At 42.4% G+C, this 18,769-nt stretch overlaps 1 protein-coding gene across 1 annotated transcript; it reads right to left on the reverse strand.

The window, feature by feature from the left end:
- Positions 1-6,113: 6,113 nt before the first annotated feature.
- On the reverse strand, positions 6,114-18,332 carry LOC128467507 (vomeronasal type-2 receptor 26-like). The gene is made up of 5 exons (XM_053449169.1): positions 18,213-18,332; positions 16,211-16,507; positions 15,954-16,081; positions 7,208-7,365; positions 6,114-7,009 (listed from the first exon to the last, which is right to left on the reverse strand). The coding sequence occupies exons 1-5, from the start codon at positions 18,330-18,332 to the stop codon at positions 6,114-6,116; spliced, it is 1,599 nt and encodes a 532-aa protein (XP_053305144.1).
- Positions 18,333-18,769: the final 437 nt, after the last annotated feature.

Genomic DNA, 18,769 nt, shown 5'->3' on the forward strand with positions numbered 1-18,769 from the left:
TCTCTCCCTATTATTTTGCGCGAACTATCGGTTTATGGTGCGCTCTCAAATTTTAAGATTAACCCATCCAAGTCTGAAATCCTCAACGTTACCTTGCCTTGTACTGAGGTTCGCTCCATCCAGTCATGCTTCTCTTTCAGATGGAATACTGATAGAATTAAGTACCTGGGGACATGGATCTCCCCCGACTTCTCCCAGCTCTTTCGCTATAACTTCTTACCTCTCCTAGCCGGGATCCAGGCGGATCTGTCACGTTGGCGTTGTCTGATGATTTCCTGGGTAGGCCGGATCAATGTTGTTAAAATGTCTATTATGCCTCGTGTGCTATACCTTTTCCAGACCCTCCCCATCTCTCTTCCCCCGACGTTTTTTGTGTCCTTGCGGCGGGCTATTTTGCGGTTCGTTTGGGGTTCTCGTGCCCCGCGTGTCCGTTTCACCACTTTGATTCTGCCCAAGTCCCAGGGGGGCTTGGCTTTGCCTTGCCTGCGTTCTTACTACAGAGCGTGTCATCTTCTCCGGGTCGTTGAATGGGTTCACGGCCCTAGTCATAAGCAGTGGGTGGCTGTTGAGTCTGGTCTCTTGGGGTCCCCTGCTGGTGTGCTGCCCTGGCTGTCGATTCCGACGGCCAGGTCTCTGGCTATGCCTCACCCATTTATTCGGGCCACGTTGGACGTCTGGCATTCTGTGCTCCGGCACACCCAACTTTCCACTATTCCCTCCCCTCTGACCGCTGTCAAGGATAACCCCGATTTCCCGCCCGGACGGGGACGGTTCCTTTTCCCTGTCCCCCCCTCTGATCGGACTGGCATTATCCGTTCCTACTGGTCGCCAGCGGGTCTTAAGCCCTTGCACCAGCTCTCCCCTTCTTCGCCCCCCTCCTTCTCCGATGTTTTCAAGTACGCGCAGCTCCGTAGTTTCTGCTGCTCTCTGCCTCGACAGCACAATCTCTCTCGGACCCTCACTGTGTTTGAAGATCTCTGTGTGGCGCCCTCCTTACTGGCTCATGGGGTCTCCCGTTTATACGGCCTCCTCCTCGACGCTTTTAATCCCGTGCCTCCGGCGTTTATGGGTCGTTGGGAGTCTGAGCTGCGACTCACCTTCACGCGGCCCCAGTGGGAGAAGATCTGTGTTCTCAATTACCGTTGTTCCAGGAGTGCCAGAGATCAGGAAATGTCGTATAAGTTGCTGGCCCTCTGGTACCGCCCTCCTGCGCTACTCTCTACCTATCGCCCTGATGTTCCTAACCGTTGTTGGCGGTGTAACGCTACTCCGGGTTCTCTCCTCCACATCTGGTGGGAGTGTCCGGGTATTGTCCCTTTTTGGTCTGCTGTCCACTCCACGCTCCATCGCTTTACGGATTCGGTTCCCCCTCTTGCCCCGGAGTGTTTCCTTCTTTTTCATGTGCCCCAATCCGTCCGGTGCTTCCGGAAATCAGTACTTTGCCATCTGTTGGTGGCGGCTAAGGCTCTTATTCCTTTACGCTGGGGTTGTCCTTCCCCCCCCACGTTCACCGAGTGGGTGCTCAGGGTGGAGCAGATTCGGGTTCTGGATGAACTGCATCATATAGCTTCTGGGAGCATGGGGCGGTATCAGGCCATGTGGTTCCACTGGCTGTCTTTCGTGAGTGACCCTGCTATCCGTCCCTTGCTGGAGTAATTTGTGTCGTTTGCGTTTCTGTTGTCTTCCTTCCTCCTCTTTGTCTCCCTGTGTACTTGTGTTATATCTTTATGTGACCCCCCCTTTTTTTTTTTTTTTTTTTTTTTTTTTTTCTTCCTCCCCCCCCCGGTTCTCCCTCCCCTCTCCTCTTCTTTACCCTGTCACCCCCTTCCCTTTCCTTGCCTTTTTTCCCTTCTCCGCCTTTCCTTCCGGTCTGCTCAGCGCCTTTCTGCTGCTTCTGGGCCCTTGCATTTTGGGCTTTCCCGGGTGCTCTTGCACTGACCGTTATTTCGGGCTGTACACTCCGATTCTCCGCATATGTTGCACAAATGCTCACGACCTCCGCGAAACGGCTATACCCGGTCATGTGCACGTGATTGCTAATACCTGTTGTGTTTTCGGACTGTGGTTCCTTAGTTGACCGGGCACTCCATATGTCCCTGAGTGTGATCTGTCGCTGCACTCTATTATGGCTCTTCCTCTGTAGCGCGATGGCGCACTGTTTATCGCTTGTTTGGACTGTGTCCCCCCCTCCCTTCCCCTCCCTTTTTCTCCTTTCTGTACCCCTTCCCTATACTATTTGAAAATTTCAATAAAATTCTGATTTACCCTTAAAATAAATTTTAGATCATATACTGTATTTGCCTGAATATAGGCCGCACTCCCCCCCCCCACTTTAAGCTTTTTAAGTGGGGTTGTGGCCTATATTCGGGGTATAGCGCAGTAATGCGCAATTCTTAACGCACGACGCCTGGGACATGCAGTTCCGGGCACCGGGCAGGCAGCAAGGTTAGGATACAGATACCATGCAGCACTGCAGAGGACCTGTATCCTACTCTCCGAAACGCTGAGACAGCCTCCCCTGCCAGCACTTTCCACGGGGGGAGTGCCGGCACGGGAGATTGTCTAAGCGCATCGTGCAGACGTTCACCGGCTGCGGCGATGCGCGCGTAAACAACCTCTGCTGCCGGCACGTCTGCTCGATGTGCTTTAACAATCTCCCTTGCCGGGAATTCCCACGACGGCCCCGCAAGACAAAACGCTGGACCTTCACTAAGCTTTATAAAAAGAAGGCCTGCTGAGTGCATCAACTTTATTTGCATGCTGTATATATATATATATATATATATATATATATATATATCTCACATACACCCTGATTCACATATACTATTATATATTATTATTAAGAAGACTTGGAAACCATGTTGATTTCAGATTGAATAATATACCGTATTGTCTCGGATAAAGGCCGCACCCGAATATAGGCCGCACCCTAAAAGTTAGGTGCTATTTTAAAGAAAAAAGTTTCTGCCCCTCTGTCCCGAAGATGTTCCCCCGCGAGATATGCTGCCACTCTATCCCTCCTCTGAGATATGCTGCCACTCTATCCCTCCCGAGATATGCTGCCTCCCCCCCCCCGAGATATGCTGCCACTCTATCCCCCCCAAGATATGCTGCCACTCTATCCGCCCGAGATATGCTGCCACTCTACCCCCCCGAGATATGCTGCCACTCTACCCCCCTGAGATATGCTGCCACACTATCCCCCCCAAGATATGCTGCCACTCTATCCCCCCGAGATATGCTGCCACTCTACCCCCCGAGATATGCTGCCACTCTACACCCCCCCCGAGATATGCTGCCACTCTGTCCCGAAGATGTCCCCCCCCACCAGACTAACCGGTGCTGATTCCACGGGGTCTTGCGGGGGACATCTACGCATAACGCGTATTCAACTTCCGGTGCCGGCACTTCCGCCGTGGGAAGTACCGGCAAGGAAGCATAAACAGCCTCCGCTGCCGGCACGTCGGCACGATGTGCTTTAACAATCTCCCTCGCCGGGACTCCCCCAAGGGAGATTGTTACAGCACATCATGCAGACGTGCCAGCAGCAGAGGCTGTTTACGCGCATCGCCGCTGCCGGTGAACGTCTGCGCGATGCACTTAGACAACCTCCCGTGCCGGCACTCCCCCCGTGGGGGGGGCTGCCTGAGCGTATCAGAGAGTAGGATGCAGGTCCCCTGCACCGCTGCGGGGGATCAGTATCCTAACCCCGCTGCCTGCCTGGCGCCCGGAACTGCATGTCCCGGGCGTCGGGCGCTAGACCCCGAATATAGGCTGCACCCCCACTTTAAAGACTTAAAGTGGGTGAAAAAAGTGCGGCCTATATTCGAGCCAATACGGTACATACAATCATTACAGACATGAGTAGAGATAGAATGTTAACCCCTCTAATACCAGGCATGAGCAGATTCAGAGAATTAACTCCTCTATTACCAGACATTAAGCACACAGTCACACAAACACTGTCACACAAACAAACACTGTGACAAACAGTCACACAAACAAACACAGTGACACAAACACAGTAACACAGACAAACACAGTGACACAAACAAACACAGTGACAGTCACACAAACAAACACAGTCACACAAACACTGTGACAAACTGACAAATACTGTCACACACAGAGTCAAACACACATACCTGGTGCTGGCAGCAGCTTACTCTGAGTTGGTGTGAAGGAGCGACTCAGCCTATCAGGAGAGGCTTCTGAACTCTCAAGCAATCAGGAGAGTTGAGAAGTCTCTCCTGATTGGCTGAGACCTCCTTCACTCAGACTCCTCATTCTGGGACAAGGCATTGTATATAGATATATAACTTTATATACAGATATATATTTATATACAGACATTTAGAGTTATATACAGATATACATATATATTTATATACAGGCCGATAGCATTATATACAGCTATATAGTGTTGTATATAGTATAGCTTTCTATACAGATATAGAGCTAAATGCAGTATAGAGTTATATAGAGTTCTATACACAGCAGTATATAATGTATGCAGCTCCCGCCATTTTCTAACTCACTTTTATCGCTGCTGCTACTGCTGCTGCTGCTGATAGGTGGCTCAGCCATTGCCAGGACTCAAAATGGAGGAGCTAGCAGTTCCTCCCATCCACCCCTGCAAGCAGGTCATGAGATCAGCTGCACCAATCAGGTGACAGTGAGGCTTTGGCTGGGTGTTGGGGGTGGATGGGGGAGGCAGAAGGGAAGCAGGAAGAAGCTCCATGGTGACAGAGCTCAGGACTAGGCCCAAAATGAGGCCTGGTTAGATTAGTGTGCTCTTCCTGTGAGAGAGACTGTGTTGGGGATGCAGGTAGTTATAAAAAAAAAAAAAAAAAAAAAAGCTGCATAACTAATTTCTATTACATGCTGAATAACCTTTTGGATACTTAAAAGGTACATCCATAGAAAAGCATTTCATTAAAATAAATTTGATTTAAATGAAAAAAAAAAATCTCATATATATATATATATATATATATATACATATATATAAATATATATATACATATATATATATATATATATATTATCCATGCCGGTACTGGGGTAGTCAGAGATATTATATCCCTGTTACAGCTGCTAATAGTAATTAGACGTTTTCGGGCTAGACGTTTATATATATATATAATCTTTCAGAAAGTTTATTTTTCTTTTCACTTTGTGTGTACATGATAGAATATTGGTTTTGCCTATTTTATCTCATTAATATCCCTAACAAGGTAGCAATTTATTAATTAGTAATGAGGTGGGCAGTCACTGGAGCACTGAGCTTTAGCAACATTGCAGGTAGATGGTCAGGCATACATTGAGACTTCATTTGTAACTTCTGAAGGTGCCTCATTATTTCACTTTGAAGTTCTGGCTTGAACTGGAATTCAGCAGTAGTTTTGATCCTACAGGAAGCAGAAGCTCAGTAAGCGATCACATCTTCATATTTACCACCGATTGTGAGACTGGTTTAGTGGGTATTGAATTTTTTTTACCGTTACCACTGTATACTTGTTTCCTTTGTATGTATATTTTTATTTTGCGCAGATTTACTTAGTTTTATAATTTATAGTATATTAAAAGGGAGGTGCAATAAGTGCAGTGCTAATACTGACACTATGACCGGGGTACAATATTTTGGCACCTCATGTGCCTTTGGCCTCCTTGTCTGTCTGACTTTTTTTTTTTTTTTTTTCATCAGTCTTCATTTCAGGAATAAAACAACCTTTCTCAGATAAGCCTGGAATAACTGCTTGCTATGCTGGTACAAAATAGGATAATTTAGCATCATCAGGAATATGATGTCATACTAAATGTACAATAATGTCCATAACTAGTACATAAGCATCTGTCCGTATACAGAAATGAACTGTATGGATCTTCTGCAGCAAACACAAATTATCCAGGAATATTATAAGCACAGAAGGGCAGAGACATGTGAAACTGTCAGTGCAGAAGCAGGGCGGTGAAGGAAAGATAATATTTCATATAAAATGTATAGATGGTAAATGAAAAATGTAACTTTTATATATATTTTTTAATAGACAGTATACTAATTAAATTTCCACATCAGATACAGGAATGGCTATTAAACCTCATCTCATTTATTGCTTTAATAAATGTCTTCTGTTTATCTCTTTTTTTCTTAGCAAGATGTAACATTTTGGGAAAAACATAAAGCTTAATAACCCAGCAGTTGATGCCAATATAGCAAAAATCTCTACGGCCACCATGTATTTGCCTTTGGTGCTCAGATAGGCCGGGATCATCGCAATCCAAACGCTGCAGAACACCAGCATGCTGAAGGTGATGTACTTGGCCTCATTAAAACTGTCCGGTAATGTCCTGGCTAAAAAAGCTATAATAAAACTAACAGCTGCCAGAAGCCCCATATAACCCAGGACACAGTAGAAGGCGATGGCCGAGCCCTCATTACACTGAACGATGATCTTTTCATTGTATGAGTGCATGTCCAGCTCCTGAAAAGGAGGAGAAATGGCCAACCAAATAATGGTAATGAAAACCTGAATGGAGGAAGACATCAGAACTATAATGTTGGACACTTTAGCTCCCATCCATTTTTTCCAGTAACTCCCAGGTTTGGTGGCCTTGAAAGCAATGCAAACCATGATGGTCTTGGCCAACACGCAGGACACAGCTACTGAGAAGATGACTCCAAAAGCAGTTTGCCGCAGCATGCAGGTTACATCCTCAGGACGACCGAGGAACAGAAACACACAGAGGAAGCTCAAGATGATGGAGACAAGGAGGATGAAGCTGAGGTCCCTGTTATTGGCTCTAACAGTAGTAGTGTCCCAGTACAGGATAAAAATACCCAATATAAAAAAACTCAAGATTAAAAAAAATACACTGATAAAGAAAAAAACTGGAACCATTATATCGTCTTTGTATGACAGGAAGTCGTAAGTCTTAGGAATACACTTCACTTTTTTCTCGTCAGGCCATTCGTTATCTGGGCATGTCTGGCAGTTTTCACTGTCTGGAATAAAGAAGACAATAGCTGGGATATATGAATTTTTTTTTAAAAAAACACTGACTTTTACTTGAAAAATCTTTCACTCATCTACAAAAACCAAAGAAGGAAGCTAATAAATAGATTCTGTCGGCAACAGAAGCTCCCCGGCAGTTTCCTATCCTGGGAGGACAGGTCACACATTTTTATTTTGCATGTACTAACCTGGGTTGTTTGGCTCAGAGGTCCGCGGTGGCACCTCACGGTCGTGCAGGCAACGGGAGTTCGTCCGCAGACTCCAGGACGGGTTCGGCTTCCACTTGTTGCAGCCTCCTAAGCGAAGCTCTCGAGGACATCCGCCATCTTTATGGTGATTGTCTGAACTGTAGAGTCTCACAGTGCGCTCTGATCACATCAGTGTCAGGGCACCTATTTTTGCATTTTTATTTATATACATATATTTATAATTTTCATTTTCTTGGCGCTGGTTGATTTCATTATTTCATGGTGGCATCACTGGAATTATTTTTAAACTATTACATTTTTATTTAACTATTTTTAAATGTTTTGATATTTTATATACACTTTACTCAGTGATTAGTAAACTGAGCTCAATGGGCTTGATTTGTTGATCACACTCTAGAGAAACCCTCTTTCAATCTTTTTACTTTATTTCTGGTAGCAGAAGGGTGCTGACATCTTGTGACATGTCTTCTGCCTCTCACTGTAGGGCTTGTGATCATTCCGGAGAACCATCACATGTTTCCCCAATTTTTTATTTATTTATATATATGGAGGGCATGGGGGAGGAATAACTTGGCTCTGTAAATAGAAGCAACTTGGATATTGATAAATATTAGCATATGAGGGTATAGAACAGAAAGTAAAGTTCAAAATGTTTCATGTCAGCGACTGATGTCACATCTGCATGTTTTCCTGGGCTTTGTATAAACTATTGAATAGCTGTTCTCGGGTAATTTTCTTTACAATGGGAACCAATGAAAATGCCTTATTCCTAGAGCCCAAGTGGGCTCAAATTAAGTCACTTTAAGTATATTAAACCTGCATAAAATACTTAGACATGTGCAAATGGGCCACAAACTATTTGGGCAACTAATTTCGTTCCCTGCCTATTCAGTTTGGGCGAAAATTTGGGGGCATTTTTAATTAGGGAATGCGATTAGTTGATGGTGCCCACATTCTGTCTCACTCACTCTTTTACACTCTTTCTCGTTCTCTCTGTCACCATATGTCCGTGGGGGACAAAGAAAGATGATATTAGATTAAGGATTGAAGATAGAAGGGAGAAGATGCAGAAGCTGAAGTGGTCACCAGAAAAGGCTGAGAAACACTTAGTGTGTGAGAGAGAGAATGAAAGTGTGAGTGAATGTGGACCCACAAATTGCGGATTAAACTTCTGAGCTTTTTGTTTTCATTCCGATTTGTGGGGGGGGTTCATTTGCAGGCTTCGTACAGAAAATACCAAAATATGGTAAATTTGCAATTCGTGCAAATTGCAGAATGCGCAAGTAATTAACTTCAAGGAATATATTACACAGTAGAAGATGACAAGCAAAAAAAACCATGATCTACAGAGGTGATGTATTATCTATAGAGGATTATAGCGCTAGGGATTTTTTGTAAAACAGTGATATCTGTCAATTTCTGTCACTTCCACTGAATTGTCCAACCCAGCCGCTCCGGCTTCCTCTGTCACCGAGTTGGACGCCTGAATTGCTCCTTAATCTGTATCACATTCACCTACCCGTTACATTGGACATTTCACCCTCAGAACAAGGGATACAGTCATAGCAGCAGGTTTTATATCCAGAAGCTTTTCTATTTCCTGGAGGACAGTAGTCATTGCATCGAGCCCATGGGATCTGTAAAATGTATCCATTATGAAGCGACAATCCTATAACTAATCATTTCTGAATTTAATGATTTAGAATTTTAGAAATCCATACAGATGCATGAAAGCAGAGTTTGGAAACCTGACACATACTGTGCCTATAATGTTCTGAAATCTGGGCCCTGGGCAGATCTTTACCTGTCAGGGTTACGCTCTTGTCTGCGCATGACTTGTTGAGATCATACATGGCACTGGACTTGGACTTGGGACCTCAAATCTACAAGTTGTTGACGCACTGTATTGCAGTTGTCTGCACTCAGGGTGCTTCCACCTGTAGCTCTGATCAGTGAGCAATTTAAACTTGCTCCTAGTCTGGATTCCTGACTCAATCATATGTTGCTTGGCCTCATCATCTCTGTAAGCTGATCATCTACCGAAGCTAAGTATTATTGTTATTTAACTGTCTCCCTACGTTCTCCGTGTCTCTGGTTCTCCTTTGCTCGGTTTCTTGTTGTCCATTTGTTCTGTCTTCTCGAGTCGTTAGTTATCTGCAGCATTATCCTGGCCTGGTGGAATAGTTCTGTGAAATGGATTTATAGGAAGTAGGGTTGTAAACACTGGCAGGTAGGCCTTGACCCTGGGTTACCCACAGTAAGGTGGCACAACTGACTAAACCCCTCACAGTAAGTAGAACAGGATCCCGCAGATTGACAGAGGTACTCAAAGGGCCTGGATCCAAAGAGTGGCATATGGGGGTATAAGGGCTTTCTGGAGACAGAGTGGCATATAGAGGGTTAAAAGGCATATCTGGGGGAAGAGTGGCATATAGGGGGTATAAGGCATTGCTGGGGGGCAGATGTGCATAAGTGGGGGCAGGTTGGCAAATAAAAGGAAATAAATACTTGTTCCGGCTTGTTAAAAAAAAAGTGAACCACAGAAGACATGGGGCAAAGCAAAGTAGGGACACAGAGAAGGAAGAGAGATCTTGACAGAGAGAGTGTGAACGGGGGACTGAAAACAAAGTACTTGTCCTAATGGGAGTTTTTCTGAATTGAAAGAACAGAAAACTAAATTGGTTGTCCTAAAATAAATTGACCAAAAACAAAATGAAAAGCAATTTTGGTCCATGTGCATAGTAAATATTTATTTTCATTTTATCTAGTTGGGGTGGCCTCAAAGCTTTTAGGCAGGTATGATAAACCTTTCAGCTCTTAAAAGCCTTCTGTTTTTGTGTTGGGGTTGAGCTTTTAATCAGTTGGGTTAAGTGACAAAACTCCATTCAGCGCCCAGGCTCCAACTTGAGACGTAAGCGCATGTAACCGTAACATTTTCAGTGCAAATTCCTCCTCGAGAGCATATTCCTACTCAGATAGTTAACCAACCTACAAGTACTTAAAGCAAGGCATTGGATTATTTCTTACTTTTCCATTTTTCCAGATTATATTTTCATATTTTATAGAATGATCTTTATAAAACCTTGAGACGTCAGATGTTCCCACTTGACGTTTTTCTAATATGCTTGTAGTTTTATCGGTTTTAAGGATCAGGTTTTCAAGATAATATACACTTCCAATTTCTCCTCTCTCATTAAAAAAAATGTCCTTTCCAGAATTGTCTGTGTAACGCACTCTTCTTACATAATCACGAAGCTTAAAAAATAAAGTACATAAATTGTAAAACAAACCAGTATGTGAAAAATGAATCATTCAGCACTCATATCCTAAGAAATAACTAATAAAGTAATTGAGAACATACTGTATGTCACCCAAAAGTCGTGTTTAACAATTAATTTGTAAGCACTGAGACTTAGCACCCATGCAGTATTTCGGTTCCCCAAAGACGCTGGCGTTTATTGTGGAATTCGCTTTCTTCACTTAACCAGTATTGCTGTAATTCAGCAACAGCGAGAACGACATCAGGGGAACCGTGTGACCTCTCCCCAAGGCATCAATGTCCGCCATACAGTGTACAGGACACTCCGGGGAGCAGTCACAAGCACCACTGCGAGAGACTTTGCCTCTCGCAAGATCCCGGCGTCTTTTAAAAAAAGACCCTCCTGGGAACTCTGCAGTACCCCTTCAGGTTGAATAGAGGTACTGCATTCAACCATGCAAGTCAATGTGATTAGTAAAATGAAAAATAATAATAATAAAAAAATTGCTAAAAAAAAGTGATAACATTTAAAAGTAATTATATACCACGCAGTTCCAACAAAATGTACAAAAAAAGTGCAATCATATAGAAAAAATTAAAAAGTTATTATGAGCAAGTGCTAAAATTAGTGCTGTATCTTTCCAAAAATCTTGACATGGAAAGAGTAAAAATACTAGCATTTCAAATACCCAAGGGGTGGCTACTTTAAAAGAAAACAAAAGATTTAATTGGGTAAATTGGAGTGGCCAGGTTCAAAGATGGCCCAACCAGCAGCCTCAACTGCCGGTACCGAGGAGAGGGATGTTGGGGTAAATACCAAGTATGTATATTTGTAATTTATATGTGCTTGATTAATTTTGTGTGTATATATGTATGTATGATAGCTGCAAGCAACTTGGGGGGGGGTAACAGGAAAGACAGCTGTAAGATAATATCAAACCTAAATACTATTTAGGGAAGGAAGCAAATGCATCACCTGGAGATGGGAAACATAGTCAATAAAATCACACGGTGGAGTCTTGGGAACACAGGACAGGGACCTCATTTACACATCAATAGAGAAATCCCTTTAAAAGACATTGTAGAAACACACAGAAGGAGACTGGATTGGAGAGTCTCACCCTTGGCACATCACCCACACAGCATACACACTTAGCAGCAGATATTAGATAGATGGGATGTTTGTGAGTGGTATGAATGATTGTCGTCTGTATTTCACTGTAACTCTGGTTTTGTCTTTGCTATAACATTAATCTGGGCAGATTCTAATTAAAGCTCTCTCTCTGGTAAGAATCTAGGGTTGGCTGTTTTATTGTAATATCAGGTAGGAAACCTTAATAGAACTAGACATATATATTATCTGGAAAAGGGGATACGGTTATATGTTAGTTCTTGGAGGAGGTAACAAGGGGTATTACATTTATCATTAATACACAACGCAGAGCGGATTATTCTCCACGCATATCAATTGGCAGTATTGGTTTGAGAGAGGAGAAGTATATACAACAAGGGAGACCTCCCTCCATCAATCAGCAACCGCAGCTGCCGCTACGAGGAGAGGGATACGCCCCTCTGTCAGCCAACAGCTGCAGCAGCTGGCACGCAGAAGAGGACTTCCTCCATCCACCTCTGGTGGCAAGACCAATAACTGCAGGTACCTATACTTACAGGCAGAGGCGTATCTAAGGAATGACACCTATGGCTCGTGCCATAGGCACCATTTGAAAGGGGGGCGCCAGTGAGCGGCTTTTAAATACTGTCCTTTTTTTGGATGTGGAGGAGAGAGAGGGGCGTCTAGCAACCGCTCGGCGCCCCTCATTCTCCTCCACGAGGCCTCTACCTCCGTCCCGGTGCCGGCATTTCATGCTGAGCGCAGGAATATGACGTCATATTTTGGCGCTCAGCAGTGAAGCAGCAGAGCAGGAAGACAGAAGCCTTGTGCTCCAGTCGCTGGACCTAAAGGTGAGAAAACTACAAAGGGGCAGAGGGTAGATAGTGAGTAGGGGAAAGAAGAGGGGTTAGAAAGTGATAAGGGAGGGAGAGAGGGTAGAAAGTGATAAGGGAGGGATAGGGGGTAGATAGTGAGAAAGGGGGAGAGGGGGTAGATATTGAGAAAGGGGGAGAGGGGGTAGATATTGAGAAAGAGGGTAGTAGGGAAAGGGGAGGGAGAGGGGGTAGATAGTGAAGAAGAGGGTGGTAAAGAGTGTGAATTAATGTGTGGGTTTATTGTCTGAATGAGGGAGAGCATGAGTTAATATGTGGATGAGTTATCTCAATGAGGGAGAGCATGAGTTAATATGTGGATGAATTGTCTGAATGAGGGAGAGCATGAATTAATTTGTGTGTATCATAGATGTATAATTGTGGAAGGGCAAAGATGGCACTAGCAGGAGGTTTGAGCCTTGGGGACCAAGATGGCACAGGCGGGTGTTTATGGGACAACGATTGCACAGGCCGGACTGTTTGGGGACAAAGTTGACTTGTGCTGGGCTATTTGGGGACAAAGATTGCAAATCTTATGTGTGTTATCTGGGTGCTGGTCAGGTTCTATGTGGCAGTGTGGACGCCAAGGCTGACTTTGGGGTGTGCAACCTGTGATCTATGCCTGTAATTTAGGGGTTTTTAAATATACCCCTTTATAACAATTGATAGTCTGGGCATGTCACCCGAAAACGAAGGGTTAACGTCAATTGACGTGCCAGGACCGTCATGTCTTTAAACGGGTGCAGAAAGCGGTCTACGTTCGCTTTCTGCACCCAAACGGTGTTGCTGTAATGCCTTGACCTCGAGGCATTCGGCAACACCACAATTGGCACTAGGGGTCATGTCTGGCCCCTCCCCGGGGCGTCAACGTCCGCCATTCACTCTATGGAGGCGGACGCCCGTTTTAAAAGTGTTTAGGGGGGCGATCAACGATCACTGCCTAAACTTCAATGGTGTTGCTGAAATGCCTCGATCAGGAGGCATTCAGCGACACCAAACACTTACCCCAGGACGCGCAAGATGGCGGCCGCCCTGAAAGAAAAACAAGCAAGTTGAAAAAGTTCGCTAGATGGTCTCCAGACCCTCTAGAGAACTCTGGCTCCACTTGCAGGTTAAATATATGTACTGCATTCAACCATGCAAGTCAATGGAGCCCAGCTTTCTAATCAGTGTGATTAGTAAAAATGAATTAAAAAATAAAATAAAAATAATAAGAAAAAAATAGTTAAAAAAAACAGTAAAATGTAAAAATAATTTCCCACTGATGTCACCATCAGGGGAACCTTTAAGTTCCAAAAAATGTAAAAAAAAATTTAAAAAAAGGGCAAAAAAAAAAAATAAAAAAAAAAATAATAAAAAAAAAAATATATATATATATATATATATATATATATATATATATATATATATAGCAAATTAGCTTAAAACAATTCTCGCATGGAAAGAGTTAAAATACTGGCATATTAAATGCCCATGGGGTGTCTACTTTTAAAAAATGTATGATTTGATGACGGGGTAAATTGAATTGGCCGGGTTCAACAACGTCCCAATTAACATGAGGGGAAGGATGGCCACACGTCTAATTGTGGCCTTTTCATTCCCCCAAAAAGCGACAAACCCATGCATGTGGAGTATCACTGTACTCAGGAGATGTTGCTGAACACATATTGGGGTGTCGTGTGAAAGCGACATATACCAGGAGCTGTAAATTTATACACACAAAAAATACTACTGCAAACTTTAAAAAAATGCTGGTGGTAAAATGTGTGCATGTAAAGAGTTAAAATACCAGCATTTAAAATATCCTGGGGTGTCCAGTTTTCAAAATTATATGGTTTTATAGGGCACACTGAAATGGCCCGGCTCAAAGATGTTCCATATAGGGCATGGGCAGTTCAACATTGAAAAATGTGCATGCCCCAAATGTGGCCCTTTTTCCCCCAAACAGCCAGGGAAAACCATTCATGTGGGGGTATCTCTGTACTCAGGAAATGTTGCTGAACACACATTGGGGTGTTTTATGATATATAGTGGCATATACCAGAACCTGTTAATTCATGCCTGAATTAAAATGTGCGTGAAACAAAATGCAAAAAAAATGATTACCACAAAGTTTGACAAAGACTGATGGTAGAATTAGTGCATGGAAAGAGTTAAAACACCAGCATTTGAAATACCCTGGGGTGTCTAGTTTTCAAAAATATATGATTTGATGGGTAAATTGCATTTGCCGGCTTCAAAGATACCCGAAATGGCGCATGGAGGAAGAATTACCAGATTTGGAAAAATGATTTTGAAATAGCAAAACGCTACCTGTACTTATTGCCCCATAACGTGCAGAAAAAAGCAAAAAAACATAAAAACATTGGATATTTCTAAACTCAGGACGAATAGTAGAATCTATTTAGCAGGTTTTTTCATTACCTTTTATAGATGAGTAAAATATTTTTCAACTAAAAGTTCGAAAATGTAATTTTTTTAAAAAAAATTTCAAAACTTTTCACCATAGTTTATACTTTTTTTTAATAGTAAATAATATGATACAATCAAAAAAATGTCCTCTAAAGAAAGCCCTTCTTGTCTTTTAAAAAAACAATATATAACTTTTGTGGGTTAAGTAAACGGGAAAGAAGAAAATTACAACTAAACACGAGCAGCACAGAAATGTCACGAAGGGTACAAAAAATAAAATGCCGTGTTTTTATGTGAATTATAATTGATCTATACCTGCAAAGCTAGGTTTTTGTGTTATTCTGTAGATCCATATCTGCTATGCTATGTTTCCATACATTATTTATGTATGCCTGCAAGTACAGGGTTTTTATGTCATATTCAGTTGATTAATACCTGCAATGCTGTTTCCATGTATTTATTTGATCTATACCTGCAATGCTACGTTTCATATATTATTATTGTATACCTGCAAATACAGGATTTGTATGTCTGATTCTGTTTATTTGATATATACCTTTGGTGCTGAGATCACAAGTGAATTTCAATTGATCTATACATGCGAAGCTGGGTTTGTGTGTTAAGGTGATGATCTATACCTTATATATAATATGTATATATATATGGGCAGCAGGGGCTAATAAATGGGTTTTTAGATATTTCGACAGGGGCGCGATTTCAGTGCTTGCCATAGGCGCTATTTTCAGTAGATACGCCTCTGCACCCCGGGGATCTGCAGCACCGCATTAGAAGAAATTTAGTTTATTCATTATATAATATACCTTTTTTTTATAGCCATTCTTCCCTTGATTAATTTCATGTTCTTTGCTCGATGAAAAAAGCATATTGTGCAGCGCGTGTGCCAGGACATAAACGGCCGTGTACACAGAGTATGAGAAGATATCATTTTTTGTATGTGCCAACTTGATGATGTGTTCCTTTCCCGTGCAGTTATTAGCAGTAAAGTCATAAATTATTTGAAACAGACCGTTCTTCGCATCATTAGATATTAAGCAGTGAAATTCTGCTAACCAAATATCTTGAAGTATTGGATCAGACGGGCGATTGGATGGACGGACATTATCCAGGAAAGTCTCCATGCCAGGAATCAAGCTATTGGAAGGAGCAAAACTTAAACTACAATTAAATGACATCATTGTCTGTAAAGTGAAAAACAACGCATTTGACCACGAAGCTTTAAGGATAAGTGTCGTATTTTCCAAAGCATGTGTGGATTTATGAAAAAATGTTTTGCAATTCATAGCACATGTTCCACAAGCTATGAGCACCTGTGATGTTGACTTCTCAATAACGGCCAGATACTTATGGGTTCCTTCCATTGTTACAGACATTTTAATAATGAGCTCGATGCAGATCCCGTGGCTGGTGAGCATGTGGCTGAGCTCTTGGAGCTCCCGCTCTCCACTTTCATCCTGTGATGTGATTATTCCAACCCAGTTCCATCCGTAATGTTTCAGCAACTTCACAATCATTTCATATTGAATCTGATCTCCTTGAAATAGTTGGAAGTAGTTGGGGTACAGCGCCCCGTCACTGACCAGTGGGTCAGATACCCCATAGCTGATCTAATAAATTTAATAATAGTTAGCGAGGTGGAGGTTTAATTTTTTAATGGCTACAAATGGTTTACATTTCATATACAAATATCTATTTAGGCCAAAGAGCTTTTAGCCACCAATGGTTCCACTGAATGCATCAGTCTTTATTAATCTATATTTTTAAACCTTAAGAAAACAATAAAATAAAAAATAAGGTTTACACGATCAATGCCAATATTACTTGTATTACTGCCCACCGTTTCACCGTTTTCCTTCTCTCCGACAGTACGGCTGCTGTCATGGAACAAGTTGTTTATTTTGCTATTTCTCTGTTTCCCTTTAAGTGGTTGGTTGCCCTGGCAACTTTCCAATTCTCATAGCTGAGATTGGGCTATTCCTCCTCCCCTGCATCTTTTCTGTAGTTGGTTTGTCCCGGGTGTTTTCCTGTTCCCCTGGACATTCTATCTCAGCAGCCTCTGTGAGGAGAGGTTCTCATTATCTTCTCCCTTGCAAGGCAATCTGTTTTTACCTTCCCCTTGCAGAAGCGCTTCCACCCTCACCAAAGCGCCTTCTTCTAGAGAAGCTCCTTTCCAACATTATACAACCAACAAGTGCCTTTATTTCTGTGACTTTCCTAATAAAGCTAAGAAAATACAGAATATTTTGTGTGCTTTTATAGGGGACGAGTTAAGCTATCTGACCGTATTCATATCCAGGCGCCTGACCCTGGGGTTCCAGAATAGCTGCCATTATGTTTGCATTTATATACTACATGCTTTATTTAAAAATAATGGCCAGAGTGGTGGGAGTTCCTTTTTATGCTGAAATTCACACGTTTTTGTACGATTGTATAAAATATATGATGCAGCAAGATCTTTAAAATGTTTACAGACCCAAAATATTATGGACAGTTCTAAAGACCCCTTCTCCAGAAAAATAATGACATCCTTATTATCTGAAATAATGAGAGTTCAGATGAACTCTCTCCAGGATGTCATTAAAAAAATTTAAAAAAAGAAAAAAAATTGAAAGAAAGCATAAAGGTTCTCAATCTGTCCAGCATGGCAGATAGAAGAAAGAGAGAGAGAGATTTAAATACATAAAGGGATTTAACAGAGGAGAGGATGGAAGTTACAACAAGAGACCAGAATGTAAAAGTAGAGGCTCAGAGGCTGAATGGAAGGAAGGTTTACTTTACTGAGAGAGTAGTAGATGCATGAAATGGGCTACCAGCAGAAATGATAGAGACTAATCCAGTTAAGGAATAAAAACATGCGTGGGATAGACATATAACGCCTGAATCTAAGACGAGACCAACGACTGATTAAGGTCTGCGTCTTTACAGCAGGAGAAACACACCGTCTCGATGGGCCGGATGGTTTCTACGGCCACATTCTGTGTTTCTATTTTTCTGTTTCCTCTTTGTAGCAGAATCTAAGGAATGCAACGCACATCACTCCTAGCCAGCCATCTAACTCTGTGTACACAGAATCAATAAGCTAACTGTGTTGTCTGTAACTATTGTCTGCCATCAAAATTCTAGGTTTTTATCTTTCTGCCTTATTATAAACGCTTTATAGTAACTCAGTATTCGCTCTCTTTGGCTGTTCTGGTATCAGTTGGTTTTATTGTAAAAAATCAAACTCAGGGTAATTTTTAGTTAAACTACACATCCTATCAGTCCGAGCCATCTGCACCTTCAGCCCACAGAGAGCTTTCAGCGGCCTCTTACCTGCGGGTATCCGTACAGCCTGAGGATCTGCGCCACTTGGATTGTAGCCGTTCTAAGATTTCCGATTAATCCTGCAAATTTATTACCTCCTTGGCAGGAATAATTTGGAAATTCACCCATTTCCCCTGATAATATTTGAACCAAATTCTGTAAAGATTTCCTGGCATTTCCACAAATATCATAAACATGGTAACCCAGAGTGATATTGGGTAAAATATGCGGGGTCCGGTTAATCTCATCAACAGCAAAGATAAAAGCCAGGAGATTTCTGTATTCTGTACGATCGACACTGGGGGGAAATAGGGCTCATTTATTACTTTATTCTGTAAGTTATTAATGAAATTTGTTTCCAATAACAAATAAACTGACTTAACATTCAGCTTCAGGGAAGGCGACCACTGACATAAACATCAAAACTTCTCTCTCACCCAACAACGCTTATCTCACCCTACATTAACGTCATTCACTACCACGCAGTCCTCACCTCCTGTTTCTCACCCTTATCCACCTAGATTGTAAGTTCCTGTGGGATCAGGGCCCCTCATTCCTCTTGTATC

This window comes from Spea bombifrons, chromosome 1 (genome assembly GCF_027358695.1).
Source record: "Spea bombifrons isolate aSpeBom1 chromosome 1, aSpeBom1.2.pri, whole genome shotgun sequence".
NCBI classification, from domain to species: Eukaryota; Metazoa; Chordata; class Amphibia; order Anura; family Pelobatidae; genus Spea; species Spea bombifrons.